The 21,444-nt window shown below is 43.5% G+C and overlaps 1 protein-coding gene across 1 annotated transcript in view; it reads right to left on the bottom strand.

Annotated features, from left to right (window-relative positions):
• Positions 1-5,099: 5,099 nt before the first annotated feature.
• Positions 5,100-21,444, bottom strand: part of LOC115172362 (rho GTPase-activating protein 5) — a 38,448-nt gene continuing 22,103 nt past the window's right edge. Inside the window, exons 4-7 of the mRNA XM_029729741.1 lie at positions 17,866-17,943; positions 16,039-16,170; positions 8,930-9,035; positions 5,100-7,423 (exon numbers count right to left, since the gene is read on the bottom strand). Of these exons, the coding sequence (XP_029585601.1) occupies positions 7,096-7,423; positions 8,930-9,035; positions 16,039-16,170; positions 17,866-17,943 (644 nt within the window). The 3' untranslated portion in view covers positions 5,100-7,095. The remainder of the gene's footprint in view (positions 7,424-8,929; positions 9,036-16,038; positions 16,171-17,865; positions 17,944-21,444) is intronic.

The following is a 21,444-nucleotide window of genomic DNA, read 5'->3' on the forward strand; positions in this document are numbered from 1 at the left end:
GCTGCATGATGATTGGTCCAGGCAGTGTGGTGCTTGTGCTTCCCCCTCCCACAGGAGCTCCCTGGTTGGGGGTGGGAGGGGCTATAGAGGAGAGAAACGGAGCAGGCTGAGCAATAAAAAGAGCAGTTTTTTTTTGTCAGAGGAGGAAGTGATCTCTCTGGTAAAAACAACAACCTCATCTAGCAGCAGCACAGACAATACAACACATCTCCCTCCTCCTATCTCACCTGTCTCTGTAACAGCAGCATGGAACACAACACTGGTGAATGGTTCTTGTTTCTAACACTTATTAAATGTAAGCATAGATTGATTTATCCAAATTATACATTAAAATGTGTTATTATGTGTCTAATGTAACTGTTGAATTATGAAAGGAGCAATTATATAGGCCAATTGCACTGTGCAATAGACCTACATTAAAACAATAAGATAAAGATAGTTTATGACAGATATTACAGATCGACTATGATGCAATTTTTTTTTATTTACAGTATAAGGATTTTATTTTGAATCAAATATTGTCAAATGCATCAAAATAATAGTTTATCTGCAAAAAAAATGTGATGTAAAAAAATATATAATATTTGTTCAACATATGATTGTTTTTGTATCTCCTTGGTAATGTTGGATTCATTTGTACATTACCATATCCTGTGATAATTGACATAGAATGTGATGGAACATAATGCTTTTTTTTTTTATAAAAAACATTTATTCATTGCAATATTATCACAAATCTATTCTAGTCTAATATATCTATCTATATCTTTTCTGTATTCTATATTTTATATTCATCCCAAAAGCATTAAGCTTTTCAATTCATGATTCATGCCCTAATGATGAGGCAATACCAGGCCAATACACAAGATGGCGGACATGTGCTATCGTCAAGGAATATCATGGGGGAACAACTGTTCAGAGCAGCTTCCATCATGCTGCTTGTGGTTCATGGTTTACATTTCAAAAGTGGAGTTGGCTTTTACAGTGTCGATGAAATATGTATAATTGCATTTTATTCCTGTAACATACTTGCATTTTATAACTGTAACATTTTGTATCAACCATCCTTACCTGTACTAGGACACAAGTCTAAATCCATTGACCTGCTTGTTGTACCGTAAGGTTCATGTTGCATACGTTGGAATACTGCTAGCCGATATTTAAAACTTGTCACTCACTCTATAAAGACTGAAAAGGGATTGTCAACTGCACATTAGAAATGATGGCTATCATACTATAGCTGGTGTGCACTGTGCCTTTCTTACACTTCTCTCATTAGAATTAAAACAGCAAGCGCACTACAATTTTGCTTCGTTTCTTATAGCTCAAAGTGCGCAGTTTTTTTTATCTTGAACCTCACCATTGTAAAAGTATTTTGGAAGCTATAGAAATGCATTTATTAAATTCTACATTTGATTTTGCCACATTTATTGTGTTACAGACACCTTAATGCATACTTTAAATTATATTATGTGAGCTAAACATAAAACACATATATACATGTTTTTTCTTTAAAGGATAATTTTGAGAAAGTACTAATGTTACTACTACAACAACAAAAAATATTTAAAAACATGTCATTTTTGTCCTTGAAACATTTAAATGAAATACTGTAGAATTCCATTCATTCCTATGCTTTTGTGCCAATAGCCAATAGGGCCGACGGGTGACTTCAAAGCCTCTCATTGACCAATACATAACATTAATGCAATACATAACATATACATTATATTGACCAGATACTCTAGTGACCTATTTAATAATGAAAAGAAATGTCTTCAAATTAGGTGGGACCATTCTAGCCAATGAGAGGGCAGTTATACTTATGGGAAAAACAGGCGCAACGGTTGCCACTAGTTACCACAGCCACAAAGTCCAAATTGTCTACAGCCTATCCTAAACATTAATGAAAACCAAAATGTGCTTTTTGGTGTTAATTTAAGGTTAGGGTTAGACATAATGTTAGCAGGGTGGTTACGGTTAGGTTTGAAATCACATTTTAAAGAAGGGACATTTTTGAAATATGCAGGGTTTATGACTTTACGCTTTTGGTAACTAGTGTCGACCAGGCCCAACTCCATATAAAGTCATTTTTTTTCTCGAAGTTGCCAGGATGTCACGTGTCCTACTTATATCAGTACATTCGTAACAACTTAATCATTACAACCCTGAAATAGGATCAAATAAACCATATGTAACAAATATGCCATGAAATATTTTGTTAACCCAATTCGACACTCTCATTTAACCTCCATACAAAAACTCCTCGCTTGGTGAGCAACAAAAGAAAAACGCCACCTGAATCAGACAGATTCTGGGCCGGGTTATCGGAGAGGGGTCCAGCTGCGACATCATCTCTCAGGACAGTCATCTTTCAGGGTCTGTTTGCTGCCACCTACGGATATGTCATCTCTCAGTACACTGCATCGCCGCTCAGGTAAAGTGAGGTTTCGAAAGGTGCCAATCAAGACGTCGTTTGGGTTATCGGACGTTAGGCATGGTCTGCAGAGATGACAGTAAGGAACTTCAAAAAAATGACTATTCACTCATTTTGAGCTGTGTCTTTGAACGTTACCTACCGGTTGCCATGTATGTAACGTTACGTTTTTCGTAAATGGAAACGCTAGCTAATCTTAACTACCTTAACTTATAAAAAAAAATGCATTCATTTTACAATGTTTTATTTATGGTCGAATATTTGAAGTAATACTAATAATTGAAATATCAAGTCATGGCGGTTTTAGTAGTTAACTTCCAGTGCTTCTAGTGTTAAAATACTCCTTTCGAAATCCCCACTTCTCCTTAAATAGTTCCTTTCGAAACGCCCACACCTTTCGACACCCCCACTTTTCCTGAGGGATGACTGCTCTGAGAGATGACATATCAGTAGGTGGCAGCAGAGACCCTGAGGGATGACTGCTCTGAGAGATGACATATCAGTAGGTGGCAGCATAGAGACCCTGAGGGATGACTGCTCTGAGAGATGACATATCAGTAGGCGGCAGCATAGAGACCCTGAGGGGTGACTGCTCTGAGAGATGACATATCAGTAGGCGGCAGCATAGAGACCCTGAGGGGTGACTGCTCTGAGAGATGACATATCAGTAGGCGGCAGCATAGAGACCCTGAGGGATGACTGCTCTGAGAGATGACATATCAGTAGGTGGCAGCATAGAGACCCTGAGGGATGACTGCTCTGAGAGATGACATATCAGTAGGTGGCAGCATAGAGACCCTGAGGAATGACTGCTCTGAGAGATGACATATCAGTAGGTGGCAGCATAGAGACCCTGAGGGATGACTGCTCTGAGAGATGACATATCAGTAGGTGGCAGCATAGAGACCCTGAGGGATGACTGCTCTGAGAGATGACATATCAGTAGGTGGCAGCATAGAGACCCTGAGGGATGACTGCTCTGAGAGATGACATATCAGTAGGTGGCAGCATAGAGACCCTGAGGGATGACTGCTCTGAGAGATGTCATATCAGTAGGTGGCAGCATAGAGACCCTGAGGGATGACTGCTCTGAGAGATGACATATCAGTAGGTGGCAGCATAGAGACCCTGAGGGATGACTGCTCTGAGAGATGACATATCAGTAGGTGGCAGCATAGAGACCCTGAGGAATGACTGTTCTGAGAGATGACATATCAGTAGGTGGCAGCATAGAGACCCTGAGGGATGACTGCTCTGAGAGATGACATATCAGTAGGTGGCAGCATAGAGACCCTGAGGGATGACTGCTCTGAGAGATGACATATCAGTAGGTGGCAGCATAGAGACCCTGAGGGATGACTGCTCTGAGAGATGACATATCAGTAGGTGGCAGCATAGAGACCCTGAGGGGTGACTGCTCTGAGAGATGACATATCAGTAGGTGGCAGCATAGAGACCCTGAGGGATGACTGCTCTGAGAGATGACATATCAGTAGGTGGCAGCATAGAGACCCTGAGGGATGACTGCTCTGAGAGATGACATATCAGTAGGTGGCAGCAGAGACCCTGAGGGATGACTGCTCTGAGAGATGACATCAGTAGGTGGCAGCATAGAGACCCTGAGGGATGACTGCTCTGAGAGATGACATATCAGTAGGTGGCAGCATAGAGACCCTGAGGAATGACTGCTCTGAGAGATGACATATCAGTAGGTGGCAGCATAGAGACCCTGAGGGATGACTGCTCTGAGAGATGACATATCAGTAGGTGGCAGCATAGAGACCCTGAGGGATGACTGCTCTGAGAGATGATGTCACAGTTGAACACTTTTGGAGAATCCCTCTGGCTTTGCCTCTTCCTCTCTTATGAGGCGTTATACGTGTCTATACCTCAAATGTAAAATGTAATATTCAATTAACAACTGATAAGGCAATGCCAAAAAATAGTGATTATTGGAAGACTGGAACGAGAACCGGAAGTGACGATTATAAGTGGAAATTTCATTGCAAACTTCTTTGTTCTTAACTGACTTGCCTAGTAAAATGTGGAATGACTAAATCCCCTGTAAATATTCCCCAGGTTGTTGATGTAACTGAGAACGTGTTCAGTCAACTTACCTGGTAAAATACTTAATAGAAATATCTGACCTAAGGCAATGACCTTTCCAGATTGCGCATGTTGCTGTTTATTTCATTTTTGTGATTATTCTATTGAAATAGACATTTAAATAATGATACATCTGAGATAATCAATCAGTCAAACTTTATTTTATTATAAAATACATATTTTTATGTTGCTGCTAGAATGTTTCCCCACTAGGTGGCGCACTTTCATCACTTCTCACCTGGGGAGATGTGTGACTGGGACATCAAATTAATTAGGTTGAACCAGCTGAACTCAATACTCATTCTGAAACTCAAAGCAGGATCTGCAGTAAACAGATAAACTTGAAGAATGAATGAATATGACTCCAGTCCTGTCACATGTTGATTGTGTTGCATTGCTCTTCAGCTACCAAATATGACCTTCATACTATAGCATGTCAGTCCAGTCCAGCACTGACCAAACCATGTAATAATATTCCCAGCTGTATTAGAAACATAAGAGCATATTTCAACACCATTTAGACTTAAGGTGGGAAAAAATGAAACAAAACTCTTGATTTTTTTTTCTCTCAAAATCATTTATTTACTATAATACATAGCAGATGTTAAAATCTTAAGAGTTTGTACACTGGCTTGAATGAGGCAGATCTTATGAACAAATAAAGTTGCGTTTTATTGAAACTACACAAAAGGTATATTCTACCTAGCAGCTGCTTCACACTTCTTTTCGCCATCCCTTCTCTCCCCAACCCCAGATCTGGAGTGTCTCTATAGAGAAAAATAACAATAATAATCGGATGCGTCTGAAATGGCACCCTCATTCCCTATATAGTGAACTTCTTTTGACCAGGGTCCATAGGGCTCTGGTGAAAAGTAGTGCACTACATAGGGAATAGTGTGCCATTTCAGTCACAGGCATAGTCTTGAAGATGTCTTCTATCTGTCAATCTGTTTCACTCCATCACAAAACTTAAACTTTTCCTTTCCAGAACTTTCTAAGCAGCATCTTTTACTTACAGCAAAACAAAATGCAGTACCATCTACAAAGAAGCAATGAGTCTGTATTCATAAAATGAAGGGAATTAAGTACAATTAATCTAACCCAAAATGTTTGTTTATCATAACAAAGAAATCTGATTATAGTAGGTTTTACAAGATTATACAGAATTTCAGTACCCCATGGTATTTTGCTATATCAGCAATCTTATTTGCTGATAAATATATATACTTTCCCCCTAATTTAAGAGAAACAATTAGACATATAACCAAAATATGATATTAAGAATTGACATCTTTGCATGACAAAAATAATGAATGAACAATACATACAATTTGACCCCCGTTTCAATGTTCCCTCAATCAAGTTAGATAAAAAATATGATCTGAATGAAAGCTGTTAATCTTGAGTTGTAAGTTCAGTCTTTTTTTCTTTTTTAATCGTTCATCATCATTTTTAAGTGACAAAAAAGACATGCACATTTTTTTCAACAGAAGAACAACACAAATGTCTCTTTTCGGTGGGTAGCACCACCACCGAGACATTCAATCAATTAAACAAACAAAAAATTACGTAGAAAAGAACAGAACAAGAAAAAGACCCCAGACTGCTTTGTAATGCGTTTGTTTCAGAGTTAACGCAGAGATGTGCCAGTAGGGTTCTAGTAGTGGGATGCTCCCTTCATAAGCTTCAGGAATTGCATGAGTTCTGCTCCAATAGGAGATAGAGAAGAGGCCAGGCAGTCTGTCTGCCTGTCTGTCTGTTATGTCCCAGCCTGGTGCAGTACAGCATCAGTGACACCGTCAGTCTTTCACGTAGTCCCCTACGAGGCATTGAGAGCCGGGTGAGAGACAAAGACCACAGCACCAGCCTGCTAACTTTCACTGTCTTTCTTTCCCTCGAACCCTTTAAAAACAAAAATCATACTGCTAAAAAAACAAGAATCCATCATCATCATGGCCAAATGTCTACACTGGTAGAAGCATTATAACAGATTGTGCATCATGTAATGTCAAGTTCACTTGAATGAATGGAGGGTTTTTGACAGTCAGACTTTCTTTTTTTAATCAAATAAACAAAAACAAAAAAACAACTATCATAAATATATTTTCCTCATATTTTGCAAGGTGTAGAGTTGAACAAATCATTTCCGCATCACATGTTTGTGCCCCCCCTCTCCTGGAGGCATACAGTGTCTTTATTAAGGTAGGTGTTCATCACCAGAGTATCGGGTGGACAGTCTCAACCCGCAATGTCATATCTGTCTGAAACCGGGTAAAGGTACGGCACTGAAAGAAGAAAAATGCAATTTTTTATTTATTCCTGGGGGACAAGCTAGATCAGTTAGTCACCCCTGAATCCAGTCAGTCAAAGGGAGCAGAAAACAAAGGTGATAATGTAATGTTGTTGTTTTGTAGTCAGAAGGACTCCATAGAGAGGGGGAAGGGAGGACACGTCACCCCATGCAACCCCACCAGGCAGCACCACTCCCAGCCAAGCCTACTCCCTACCCCACCTGGGTCCTCTGATCCTGGGGCTCTGGAGCTCTGGGGGGTCTATATGAGTGGGTCAGGCTGCAGGGACATACTGTGCTGGATCTGTTGGGGCTGGAGAGGAGGGGGCAGCTGCAGGGGCAGCAGGGCCTCCACCATGCTGTGACAGTGATGGGGTGGTGGGGTGCTCTCGGTGCTGGAGCTCTCCTGGATGTCTCCGCCGTAGAAAAAGTAGTGGCTCTGCTGGATGAAGGACTCGATGACCGACTGGTTGAGCTTGGTGGTAGAGAGTGTGTCCTTGTTCTCAAAGTCGGGACGCATCAATGTGGGCCAGAAGCAGATGGATAGATTGTCGGCCGTCATCAGGGTGGTCTTACTCTGCTGGCTCACCCTGGGGAAACACAATTTCATTGATTTATTCCAACCTTACTAATGTTGTACTTTATTTAGGCAGGTACAGAATTAGAGTGGGATACAGAGAAGTGAACCCTGGTCTCCGGAACAATATATACACGATATATACAAAAGTATGTGGACACCCCTTCAAATTAGTGGATTCTGCAATTTCAGCCACATCCGTTGCTGATAGGTATTTAAAATCGAGCATACAGCCGTGCAATCTCCATAGATAAAGATTGTCAGTAGAATGGCCTTACTGAAGAGCTCAGTGACTTTCAACGTGGCACCGGCATAGGATGCCACCTTTCCAACAAGTCAGTTGTCAAATTTCTGCCCCAGTCAACTATAAGTGCTGTTATTGTGAAGTGGAAATGTCTAGGAGCAACAACGGCTCAGCCATGAAGAGTTAGGACACACAAGCTACAAGTTCAAGGAACATGACCGCCGAGTGCTGAAGAGCGTACAAATCGTCTGTCCTTGGTTGCAACACTCACAACCGAGTTCCAAACTGCCTCTGTTAGCAACGTCAGCACAAGAACTGTTCGTTGGGAGTTTCATGAAATGGGTTTCCATGGCCGAGCAGCTGCACACAAGCCTAAGATCATTATGCGCAATGCCAAGCGTCGTCTGGAGAGGTGTAAAGCTCGCCGCCATTGGACACTGTAGCAGTGGAAACACGTTCTCTGGAGTGATGAATCATGCTTCACGAATCTGGGTTTGGCGGATACCAGGAGAACGCTACTTGCCCCAATGCATAATGCCAACTGTAAAGTTAGGTGGAGGAGAATTAATGGTCTGGGGTTGTTGTTCATGTTTCGGTCTAGACCTCTTAGTTCCAGTGAAGGGAAATCTTAACGCTACAGCATACAATGACATACTAGACGATTCTGTGCACTTTCCTGTTTCAGCATGACAATACCCCCATGCACAAAGCGAGGTCCATACAGAAATGGTTTGTCAAGATCGGTGTGGAAAAACTTGACTGGCCTGCACAGAGCCCAGACGTCAACCCCATTGAACACTTTTGGTATGAATTGGAATGCCGACAGCGAGCCAGGCCTAATCACTCAACATCAATGCCGGACCTCACTAATGCTCGTGGCTGAATTGAAGCCCCCACAGCAATATTCCAACATCTAATGGAAAGCCTTCCCAGAAGAGAGGAGGCTGTTATAGCAGCAAAGGGGGGACCAACTCCATATTAATGCCCTTGATTTTTGAATGAGATGTTCGACGAGCAGGTGTCCACATACTTTTGGTCATATAGTGTATCACAAAGGAAAACGGAGATGTTCAGGTAGTATCTCTCCGTTTCAAACTAAATTCTCCCTACTGAACACGATTCGGTCCAACTACATGACATGGTTGTTTTCATGATTACTGTCACGTAACTAACATCGTGTATACTTCACAGCTTACTTCAGATTCCACCCAGTATCAGTCAGTTGAAGGCAGCCTGAGACACTTTCTGATCCAGGTTCACAGTGTTGTCTCTTACCTGTTCAGATGAGTGATGACGTATTTAAACACCTCATAGTTCACGGCAGGGAACTTCCTCACTATTTCTTTCAGCACTTGAAGTCTTTCTATGTGGTCCACAATTTCTGAAAGGAGGAGGAGAACAGAGTTAGCTTTTTACTAATTCCTTCTCTTGGGAGAAGAAAAAAGAAAAGGAATAGCAGAAAGGCGACGGGGCTGCCAATAACCACCCACACAACAAACACACTAAAACACTAGCTAGAGCCTTAAGCAGATATAGCACTGTCGGTATCATCTGGGAGCACATTGTCTCAGTGATTTTCTTGTCACTATCTGTTTAATAATAGCAGCACTATCTTAGATAAGTAGACCTAACTCCCATGTAATATTGCCAAGTAATAAAAGACGTAGGGACAAACCATGCATTAGCATATCAAACCTTTCAAAAAGCATTTAACAAAGTCTAATATTAGACCTTTCAGATATACCTTATCATAGCCTGTCAAAAACTCTGACCCTGGGGCCTCCCGGGTGGCGCAGTGGTCTAAGGCACTGCTTCACAGTGCTAGCTGTGCCACCAGAGACTCTGGGTTCGAGCCCAGGCTCTGTCGCAGCCGGCCGCGGAGGCCCACGGGGCAGCGCACAATTGGCCTAGCGTCGTCTGGATTAGGGAGGGTTTGGCCGGCAGGCATATCCTTGTCTCATCGCGCACTAGCGACTCCTGTGGCGGGCCGGGCACAGTGTGCGCTGACCAGGTCGCTAGGTGTACGGTGTTTCCTCCGACACATTGGTGCGGCTGGCTTCGGGGTTGGATGCACGCTGTGTTAAGAAGCAGTGCGGCTTGGTTGGGTTCTGTTTCGGAGGACGCATGGCTCTCGACCTTCGCCTCTCCCGAGTCCGTACGGGAGTTGTAGCGATGAGACAAGACAGTAACTACTAACAATTGGATACCACAAAATTGGGGAGAAAAGGTGGGTAAGAAAAAAAAACTCTGACTCCAGGACTGTTGTGGAGGTCACCTGGCTGAGACTACTAAGCTAATCAATATTGTCAAAACTAGGGATGCAAACTTCAGTCAATTTTGCTGCTGACTAACCGACCCTCATTAACCGGTCAATAAACAGTTAAATTTTTTCCAAACAGTAAAATTACGTGACCAACAGAAAATACTACTATACATGTATACTATACATGTATACAAACCTATCGTCTTCCAGTCAAAAGGCTATTATTGAGCATGGCTGTAATGTAGCAGCCAATAAAACTTAATTTGCCAAAATGCTATTAGCAGGAAACCACTGTTATAAACAGCACACCTAATGCGAGCGGTTCCATCTGACAGAGATGAAAACCTCCAGGAGAAATGTACAAAGAGGGGGATCTAAGCTACACAACTGTTTTTTGCTAGCACAGACTGGAATATGTTCCGGGATTCTTCCGACGGCATTGAGGAGTACACCACATCAGTCACTGGCTTCATCAATAAGTGCATCGATGATGTCGTCCCCACAGTGACCGTACGTACATACCTCAACCAGAAGCCATGGATTACAGGCAACATCTGCACTGAGCTAAAGGGTAGAGCTGCCGCTTTCAAGGAGCGGGTCTCTAACCCGGAATCTTATAAGAAATCCCGCTATGCCCTCTGACAAACCATCAAAAATGCAAAGCATCAATACAGGACTAAGATCGAATCGTACTACACCGGCTCTGACGCTCATCAGATGTGGCAGGGCTTGCAAACTATTAAGACTACAAAAAGGGAAGCACAGCAGAGAGCTGCCCAGTGACACAAGCCTATCAGACGAGCTAAACTACTTCTATGCTCGCTTCAAGGTAAGTAACACTGAAACATGTATGAGAGCATCAGCTGTTCCGGATGACTGTGTGATCACGCTCTCCGCAGCCGATGTAAGACTTTTAAACAGGTCAACATTCACAAGGCCGCAGGGCCAGACGGATTCCCAGGACGTGTACTCCGAGCATACGCTGACCAACTGGCAAGTGTCTTCACTGACATCTTAAACCTCTCCCTGTCTGAGTCTGTAATACCAACATGTTTCAAGCAGACCACCATAGTCCCTGTGCCCAAGAACACTAAGGTAACCTGCCTAAATGACTACCGACCCGTAGCACTCACGTCTGTAGCCATGAAGTGCTTTGAAAGGCTGGTCATGGCTCAGATCAACACCATTATCCCACAAACCCTAGACCCACTCCAATTTGCATACCGCTCCAACAGATCCACAGATGAACGCTATCTCTATTGCACTTCACACTGCCCTTTCACAACTGGACAAAATGAACACCTATGTGAGAATGCTATTCGTTGACTACAGCTCAGTGTTCAACACCATAGTGCCCTCGAAGCTCATCACTAAGCTAAGGACTCTGGGACTAAACACCTCCCTCTGCAACTGGATCCTGGACTTCCTGACGGGCCGCCCCCAGGTGGTAAGGGTAGGTAACAACACATCCGCCACACTGATCCTCAACACGGGGGCCCCTCAAGGGTGCTTGCTCAGTACTCCAGTACTCCCTGTTCACTCATGACTCATCACCGACAACGACGATACAGCCTATAGGGAAGAGGTCAGAGACCTGACCGTGTGGTGCAAGGACAACAACCTCTTCCTCAACGTGATCAAGACAAAGGAGATGATTGTGGACTACAGGAAAAGGGGGACCAGGCACGCCCCCATTGTCATCGACGGGACTGTAGTGGAGCAGGTTGAGAGCTTCAAGTTCCTTGGGGTCCACATCACCAACAAACTATCATGGTCCAAGCACACCAAGGCAGTCGTGAAGAGGGCACGACAAAACCTATTCCCTCAGGAGACTGAAAATATTTGGCATGGGTCCTCAGATCCTCAAAAGATTCGACAGTTAAACCATCGAGAGCATCCTGACTGGTTGCATCACTGATTGGTATGGCAACTGCTCGGCCTCCGACCGCAAGGCACTACAGAGTGTAGTGCGTACTACAGAGGGTAAGCTTCCTGCCATCCAGGACCTCTATATCAGGCGGTGTCAGAGGAAGGCCCTAAAAATTGTCAAAGACTCCAGCCACCCTAGTCATAGAGTGTTCTCTCTGCTACCGCACGGCAAGCGGTCCCAGAGAGCCAAGTCTAGGTCCAAGAGGCTTCTAAACAGCTTCTACCCCCAAGCCATAAGACGCCTGAACATCTAATGAAACGGCTACCCCAGACTATTAGCATTGCCCCCCCACCCCCCTTTACACTGCTGCTACTCTGTTATTATCTATGCACAGTCACTTTAACACTCTACCTACATGTACATATTACCTCAATTAACCGGCACCCCCTCGCTATTGTTATTTTACTCCTGCTCTTTAATTATTTGTTACTTTTATTTCTTACTTTTTTTGGTATTTTTCTTAACTGCATTGTTGGTTAAGGGCTTGTAAGTAAGCATTTCATTCACTGTAAGGTCTACACCTGCTGTATTCAGCACATGTGACAAATAACATTTGATTTGATCTAATAGCAACAACTAATATGACTAGGATGGTGCCTTTGGCTTCTGGACAACAAAATAAAGTTGATATGAAAACCAATAAAACAGGAGTGAAATGTTGGTTATTTGCATGAGGAAGTCTTGCCTCCACATTTCTCTGGTTGGATTTGGACTAGGCTACTTTGAAGCATGGTAAGACATTCCTCATTATTTGAAGTTAAGTTCAGGTTTCAAACATTTATACAGCCTCAAGCTCCCATTGTAAAGTGGTGATAGCTGCTAATAGCCAGCCTACCGTTGACTATAGCCTATGCACTCAAATGGCAAATGGGAAGCGTGTTTTAGCTATGAGTTGAGAAATAAAAATAGTAGCTCTTTTTAATCATGGCCATCAAAACAGTTCTTAACACGCAACTGCATTTAGAACTGTTATTTGTTGCGCAATGACTGGGCTTATAAAAGCACGTTTCACTCCAGTACCAGCTGGTCTCACACTGTCTGACAGCTGATAGGCCATTCCGCTCCTCAGACTAGACTCTATGCTGTGTGCATGACGACTAGCAAAAATTCACACGAGGCAATTTAATTCCACTGAATTATGCAAATGAACCTAGACTGAAAAGCATGACCGGTCAAATGTATTTTTTGGCGGCTAACCGATTAGCGGTTAACTGTTAAGATCCCTAAGTCAGAACGTCACAAAAGGAATGAGTGTATGTGCTACTTGCCCCAGAACTGAGCGTGGTGCACCAAGGCTGGCCCGGACTGAGACAGGCTGCATAACAAATGGCACCCTATTCCCTATATAGTGATACTACTACCCAATGGCCCTGGTCAAAAGTAGTACACTACATAGGGGAAAGGGTGCTATTTGGGACGCAGCCTGAGACTTGGAGGTCCTCCAAACACCTCCACATTACGCTGCTTGCAAAATTGTCAGAGGGAAACGCTCAGCTCTGCAGAGCTGCTCAAACCCCTGAGAGACAAGCTCCAGGTCTGTCTACTTCCATCTTCCCCCCTCATTGAAACCAACCAATGGCCTCTATCTCTCTCCTCCCTCCCTCCCTCTCTCTACTCCCCAGGAGGGAGGGAGGGGACCTATTTCTGGGACATTAATCTGCAGCAGCGAGACAGACAGTGAGGAAGGAGGCTGCTGGGTTGGTTTCAACAGTGATCAGTAATACATTACTGTAGGCCCAGGATTAGATGACTCAAGCAAGGATGATATCCTACAGCAACACAAAGTATGTAGCCCAAATGGCACCCTATTCCCTATTTAGTCCACTACTTTTGACCAGGGCCCATCAAAAGTAGTGCACTATAGAGACTAGGTTGCCATTTGGGACGCTCACAGAGACAACCAGGCAGGGGGAAATAATGCAGATGCATGAAAATCTTTTGGCATCCTTGGGCAGGAATTCGTCTTTCAGGAAGACGGCTGTGAGCTGAGTGTGATGCGACTTAAAGGTGTGAATTATAACTGGGGTTGGAATATTAATGCAGGCATGTAGTTCTACAGCAGAAACACTGAGACAAGTGTGTATACATCCATTCAGAGAGAAGGTGAGCAGTTTGTACTGGCAGGAAAGGGTGAGTATCTCAGCAGCATCTCTTATTTATCTCTTGCTTTCCTTCCAGCTGACTCTATGAGAGGAGGTGACTGGATGGTACTAAGGGAGACACTATGAGGGGCATGGAGGAAACAACACCCACTCACCAACTAGTGCTTCAAGAGGCACAGACCTGCCCTACCAAATCAAATGTAATTTGTCACATACACATGGTTAGCAGATGTTATTGCGAATGTAGTGAAATACCCTGCCCTGGCACCAGTTTTGCACCTTGATAATTTTGTAAACGAGCCGCAAAGGTCCCCAAATAAACATCTAATGCCTCTTCAACCAAAATGTTCAACTGAAGGCAAAAGCTTTTAGATGTGAGAGGAAGGGACAGAGATAATCCTAATATATATGTTGAGTGTACAAAACATTAGGAACACCTTCCTAATATCGAGTTGCACCCATTTTGCCCTCAGAACAGCCTCAATTCGTCAGGGCATGGACTCTACAAGGTGTCGAAAGCCTTCCACAGGGATGCTGGCCCACGTTGACTCCAATGCTTCCCACAGTTGTGTCAAGTTGGCTGGCAGTAGATCTCTACTCCGAATAGCTCGTTCCTTCTCATCCCACAGATGCTCAACTGGATTGAGATCTGGTGACTGGGCAGGCCACTACAGTAAGCTGAATTCACTGTCATGTTTGTGGAACCATTCCTAGACAATCCTAGCCTTGTGGCATGGGGCATTATCCTGCAGAAAAAAATCCATTTGCAGATGGATACACTGCTGCCATGAAGGGATGCACCTAATTGGCAATGTTGTTCAGATATCCTGTGGCATTTAATTATTGCTCTACTTTTAGCAAGGGGCCCAATGTGTGCCATGAAAACACATCCCACACCACCAGCCTGCAATGTTGACATGCAGCATGATGGATGCATGTACTCATGTGGTTCTCCATACCCTAGTCCTCCCATCAGCGTGAAACAGCAGGAACTGGATTTCATCTGACCAAGCAATGTTTTTCACATTTTCCAGTGTCATGTGTTTTTGTTCCTTAGCCCACTGCAACTGCAGTTTCTTGTTTTTTGCTGAAAGAAGTGGAACTCTGTAAGGTCGTCAGCTGCTATACCCCATTCAAGTCAAGGTACGACGAGTTGTGCATTCTTTTATGAGTCATTGGGCACCAATGTTGTACTGGACTGGCAGTTCAACTGTAGCCCGTCTTTTGCTCTGAACAATTCGTGGCAGTCTCCTTTTCTTTCATCAATGACCGTTTTCGACCACTGGCCTGCCGCTGTCTCCTCCCCTTCATCTACACTGACTGAAGTGGATTTAACAAGTGACATCAATAAGGGATCATATCTTTCACCTGGATTCACCTGGTCAGTCTATGTCATGGAAAGAGTAGGTTTTGTACACTCAGTGTATAATGGTAGGAGAAACACTGCCTGAGACGTAATATAAAGCATATAAGCCACGGGGTAATACTACGTTTCGTTCACATCTGCTTGTAGTTATAAACTGGAATATAGCACCATCACTCTTCCTGGCAAACATCCAACATCATGAAGCGTTGATACATTCTACCAGCTAAAGTACACTTGAGGTTCAAAAACAGAACAGGCTGCACCTGAAATGTGACAGTAAAATAAACGACACAATGAACTGAGCAGGACAAAAGGAAAAACTGGGGTACTGTTAAAACCCATCGAGAGAGAGAGATAGAGAGAGAGAGAAAGAACTGGCTGACCTCATCTTCTCTAGCTGCTGGGTGTGATTTGAGGGGAGGAAGGCTGAGGTGCTGGGTGTCAACCCTCCCCACAGCTGTTAGTTACTGAGTTAGGACACTGGCCTCTACAGACCTGACATGGGTTGATATAAGATTTGTTTTCTTTGAATCGCATTTAATTTAGCCTGCCTGAGAGTGCCAGATTGGCGGGGTTTGCTCTGCCACTTTTGGGAGTATTGAATTAGGCAAGCTCAACCAAGCGTAGCTAAAAGCATTTGAAAGAAACTAAATAGTATCTGAACCCAGGTCAGCTCTCCAGACTGACAGACAGAGCATGTGTAACTAACAGTACAGTACTCACTGGCTGCCTCCACCAGCTCCGGGTGCAGGATGTAGGGGATGAGAGGATCAGGGAGGTCAGCGAAGAAGGCCTTCAAAGCCCCCGCCACAGCATTCACAGCCACGTCCATCACTATCAGGTCCACACTGTGGTCTGCGGGGGGGGGGGGGTCAGGGTTTGATTGGTGAGGGGAAGAAAATTAACAGTACTCACAAAGAGTCTTTGGATTTTAGAAAAACACAATCATATGTATTAATACTTATTATTATTAGAGAGGGGGAGCGAGTGAAGGAGAGCGGGGGAGTAAGTGAGAAAAGGAGAGGAAGAGAGAGGGGGGGTGAGAGAAGAAGAGTGGTGAGAGGAAAAGGCCGAGAGAGAGAAAGAGCTAGTGAGGGCAGGACAGGGCCTAAGGTGAACTGACAGCTGTCAGAGTAGATCTCTCTCCCAGACTGCAGAAAGGGCAAGAGAGGGAGAAAAATGCACTTAATTCACAAATTCCTGTGGTGGAGAGAAGAGAAGAAGGACAGAGAGGAAGAGAAACAGAGAGAGGGGCGGGTGAGACAGGAAGAAGAAGAGCGGGTGGAAGGAGGACTAATGGTTCCGGGCCAGCAGGCAGATTGATGCCCATAGTGTCTCTTTTGGGCAAACTGTCTCTCATGGATAGGAAGTCATTTGGCCACTCAGTGGAAGGAAGATTTTTTCCACCCAGCCCCTTTGCACAGCTCGATGGCTCAGATTGACTGGTATTGGATTTGAAAGATGGATGAAAACAAAAAGGGAAACGGGCTACAGACGGGAGAAACTAGATATATGGCCATCATTCCACTCAGGGAAATACAACCAACCGGTGAGCCTATGCAGTAATTCAATTCCAGACAGAAAATAAAAATGCAATTAATTGATTGCTTGTGTAAGTCAATTTGACCCGGTCCAGGTCAAATTGCACTATATACATACCAGTATTTTTCAAGCAAGCGAGAGAAGGGAGCAGAAGGATCTCTATGCAGCCGAGTGGTGACTATATCAACATCTATTCTAAATCATATTATGCAACATACCCCATCCATCCCTAATTGGCAGGTTAATACAATCAGCCTTCCCCTGTGTTTTAAGACTCCCATTGATTAACAGTAATTCACTCAAATACTGTACCTAGTCCAGCTCTTTCATGGACAAATATCCATAATACTTGTGGCTGAATTTAAGCAATTAGGAGGGAAATTTAAAGTCCTAGGGAACAGTCATTATTGGTTTTCTCAACCAATCCCTTTCCTTCTGACATCTTAATGAACCAGTGTGATTTAAATGTGTGTTCAGTTTATAAATAACAAGAGAAAAAGACTAAGGGCAAAAATGTCACGTGGGTATGAAGGGATCGGAAGACAGACGCAGGAATGCGTAATAGTTTTTTTTATTGTACCCAAATTACGGCATGCCGTGTAAAGGCACGGGGACAAAGACAAAACAAACACGTAATAAAAACACTGGGTTAATACCCAAACAAAAGAGCGAGGAGTACTTCCAATAAATAACACACGGGACGAGACCCGTAATCATCTGCGCAATCCACAAGGGCACGAAAGCCCAAAACACAGCACAGGTACTCACACGAACCAACGGACATTCTAACAATAATCGACAGGACAATGGTAAACCAAGGACACACTTTTACAATTACTAATTCACTGGGAATAGGGGCCAGGTGTGCATAATGAAAGATCCGGAGGGATCCGTGACAAAAAGATTCATATTTTGAATGAGATAGGGAAAAAATGTGCTTTTAAAAGAGAAAATAATGTAAGAGCAGTTGACAGTTAAAGTGAGTTGACAGTTGCAGATGTGTTTTACCTTGATCAAACTGCTTCTGAATATTGTCTTGATCAGTCTTGTTTCCACTCACACGATACAGGCCCTCTGTATTAAGTCCTGGAAGACAAAATAAGAGATATTTAGAGACATTATGAAGTACAAAAAAACTGCCTACTAGGCTGACCTGCTATCAACATAATTTGATTTCCACTGGGAAAAGGGTAGGGGGAAGTCTAAAGCAGTTTTCCCTCCAGCAGTGATTTCAGATCAGAGAAAAATGTAAATGCAGACATAGCCGCATTAAGCATGGCTGAACCCTCTTACACACACACACACACACACACACACACACACACACACACACACACACACACACACACACACACACACACACACACACACACACACGCGTACGTTGACAGGGAGGAAGGGACAGACACAGTTAAAGCTTGTGGATCCTGAGGCCATGCTTTGAGGAGGCAGCAACAAGCAGCCTAGCGGCTACCCTGATCAGTTTGCCAGTTGGATGGATGTCCTCAGATCACACCAGCTGATCTGAGGACAGCGCTTGGGGGGCATCTAATCAGCTGCATAATGCAAGCTCTGTGGGTGGGTGTGTATAAGCAGTAAATGTGCGCTCTGTCTGTGCTCGCTGCAATGACAAACTGCAGTGGGTGTGACCTTGCAGCACCATACACTGAGCAGCAGCACTGAGGCAGTTTATACTATAGCCGGGCACTCCCACTCTCTCTCTCTCACACACACACACACACACACACACACACACACACACACACACACACACACACACCACAAGCCTATATATTCCTGAGACGCTGTAACATGTCAGAGCAGGTCCTTTCTTACAGCACTCAAGGTGAGACTGATGTGATGACACACTGGGTTCATACTCTATAATACTGTAGCACAGCAGTACAGGTGCAGAGGAACAGGTAGGAGCTGAATTTCTTGCTCACCGGCAGCCAGATAAATGGCAGGTGGCAATCCAGGTGAATCACACACTGCACAGGACTGACTAGGCTCCGTCCCAAAGTCCCTATATAGTGCACCAGAACCCATAGGGCCATTTGGGACACAGCCCTAGCTTAGTTATGACATTAACGTCTTATGGAAAGTATTCATTTCCTTTCCCAATTGGTCCTTGTGCAATTTGTGTGTGAGTCTGGTCAGCGGTGTAAGGTCCCTCCTGACACTGTCAGCAGAATGTAAGCTCACAGGCAGGGCAGGAGCATGAACACAAGCGTGCCCTACACACACACACACACACACACACACACACACACACAGAGAGAGAGAGAAAACACTGCACAAGAGCAGCATTGAGGACATTTCCATGGCATGATAAGATAGAGATAAGAGCTTCCATTTTATAGAGCGTAACACTGACTACCTCTTAATGCTGTCATTCCTGACTTATGCTCTGATTTCCTCTAACCACTCGTTCATGTGAAGATAATGTTTCCTGTAACCACCATTAGAAGCCATTTAAAAAGCCACTCAATGTAAGTTAGGATCTATTCTGAGAGGCGACCGAAGGCATGCTAAGACAGCGGTAAGCTAAATACCACAGTCTAATGACTTGCTCACATCCAGTGCCTTCAGAAAGTTTTCACACACCTTGACTTTTTCCACATTTTGTTATGTTAACGTTACAGCCTGAATTTAAAATTGATTACATTTAGATATTCTGTCACTGGCCTACACACAATACCCCATAATGTCAAAGTGGAATTATGTTTTTAAACATTTTTACAAATACATTAAAATTGAAAAGCTGTAGGTATTCAACCCCTTTGTTATGACAAGCCTAAATAAGTTCAGGAGTAAAACTGAGCTTAACAAATCACATAATAAGCTGCATGGATTCACTCTGTGTGCAATAATAGTGTTTAACATGATATACAAATATTCTAAAACATGCAACCTGTTTTCAATAAGGCACTAAAGTAAAACAGCAAAAAAATGTGACAAAGAAATGTACTTTATTCCTGAATAGAAAGCGTTATGTTTGGGGCAAATCCAACAACACATCCCTGAGTACCACTTCATATTTTCAAGCATGGTGGTGGCTGCATCATGTTATGGGCATGCTTGTCATCGACAAGGACTAGGGAGTTTTGTATGATAAAAATAAACGGAATCGAGCTAAGTCCAGGCAAAATCCTAGAGGAAAACCTGGTTCAGTCTGCTTTCCAATAGACACTGGGAGACAAATTCACCTTTCAGCAGAACAATAACCTAAAACACAAGGTCAAATATACAATGGAGTTGCTTACCAAGACGACATTGCATGTTCCTGAGGACTAAGCTACAGTTTTGACTTAAATCTGCTTGAAAATATATGGCAAGACTTGAAAATGTCTGTCTAGCAATGATCAACAACCAACTTGACAGAGCTTGAAGAATTTTGAAAATAATGTGCAAATATTGTACTATCCAGCTGTGCAAAGCTCTTAAAGACTTACCCAGAAAGACACTAATTGCTGCCAAAGCTGATTCTAACATGTATTGACTCAGGGGTGGATACTTATCTAATCAAGATATGAGTTTTACATTTTTACAAACGTTCAAATTTTTTCTTCCACTTTGACAGAGTATTTTAAGTATATCGTTGACAAAAAAATGACAATCGATTTTTATCCCACTTTGTAACACAACAAAATGTGGAAAAAGTAAAAGGGGAGTGAATACTTTTGAGAAGGCACTGTACATAGACACAGGTCTCAGCCATAGAAATAGAATGTAGCCTAATTGTTCTAGTCGTTCTATTTCTATGGTCACAGCACCTGTTAGTTCCACCCCACATCATGGCTTTTCTGACTGTTGCCATGCCATCGTTGAAACAACACTCACAGAAGAGTGTGACCCTGGTTTTAAGGAGAAACGGACCTCAAACTGTGGGACTGGCAAGCGAACAGTCCTGTCTAGCTGATATATGCACACGCCTCATGGTTGTAATTCAGACACCAGTTCATCTGTACCAGGATGCAGCTTTAGTTATTGCGTGTTAGTGTGTGTGTGTATGCCGACGGGTCGAGGCTTTTGACTGGATGTGACCCTTCCTGCTTTATTTAGTCGAATGACTAGGAGGAAGGTTGCAGCCAAAGACAATAAGAACAAAATGAACTCAAATGAGTGAGGGAGGGAAGTGCTACGGGGAAGTGATCCAAATTTAGATGTGTTCTACAAGCCGGATGCTCTATTGTCCTCCTCCCTAAATACTCTAACTCAGCACCACCATCTCCACCAACACTACTACTACACTCACTCTGTCTGGGTCTGGAAGTCGGAGCTAGCCTGGACCCAGATCTGTTTGTGCGGTCTTGTCAATGCCAACTCCTATGGAGTTTGCAGGTGCAAGACAGCAGAAATAGATCTGGGACCAGGCTATTACAGAACATAGACTCACCCTACAACTACAACTTCAGGAAATACCTGAGGAGACTGATGGCAGCGCTGGAATTTTTGCATTTCAAAATCTGATTAAATTGAACCTCCAGCGGTAGATAAATCTTCTGATATCCTTTTGGATGGGTGTGACAGTTAGTTCCTCAGTAGTCATATCGCCGTAGAAACTGTGGAACGATTCACTACAGT

Source organism: Salmo trutta, chromosome 33 (genome assembly GCF_901001165.1).
Source record: "Salmo trutta chromosome 33, fSalTru1.1, whole genome shotgun sequence".
Lineage (NCBI taxonomy): Eukaryota > Metazoa > Chordata > Actinopteri > Salmoniformes > Salmonidae > Salmo > Salmo trutta.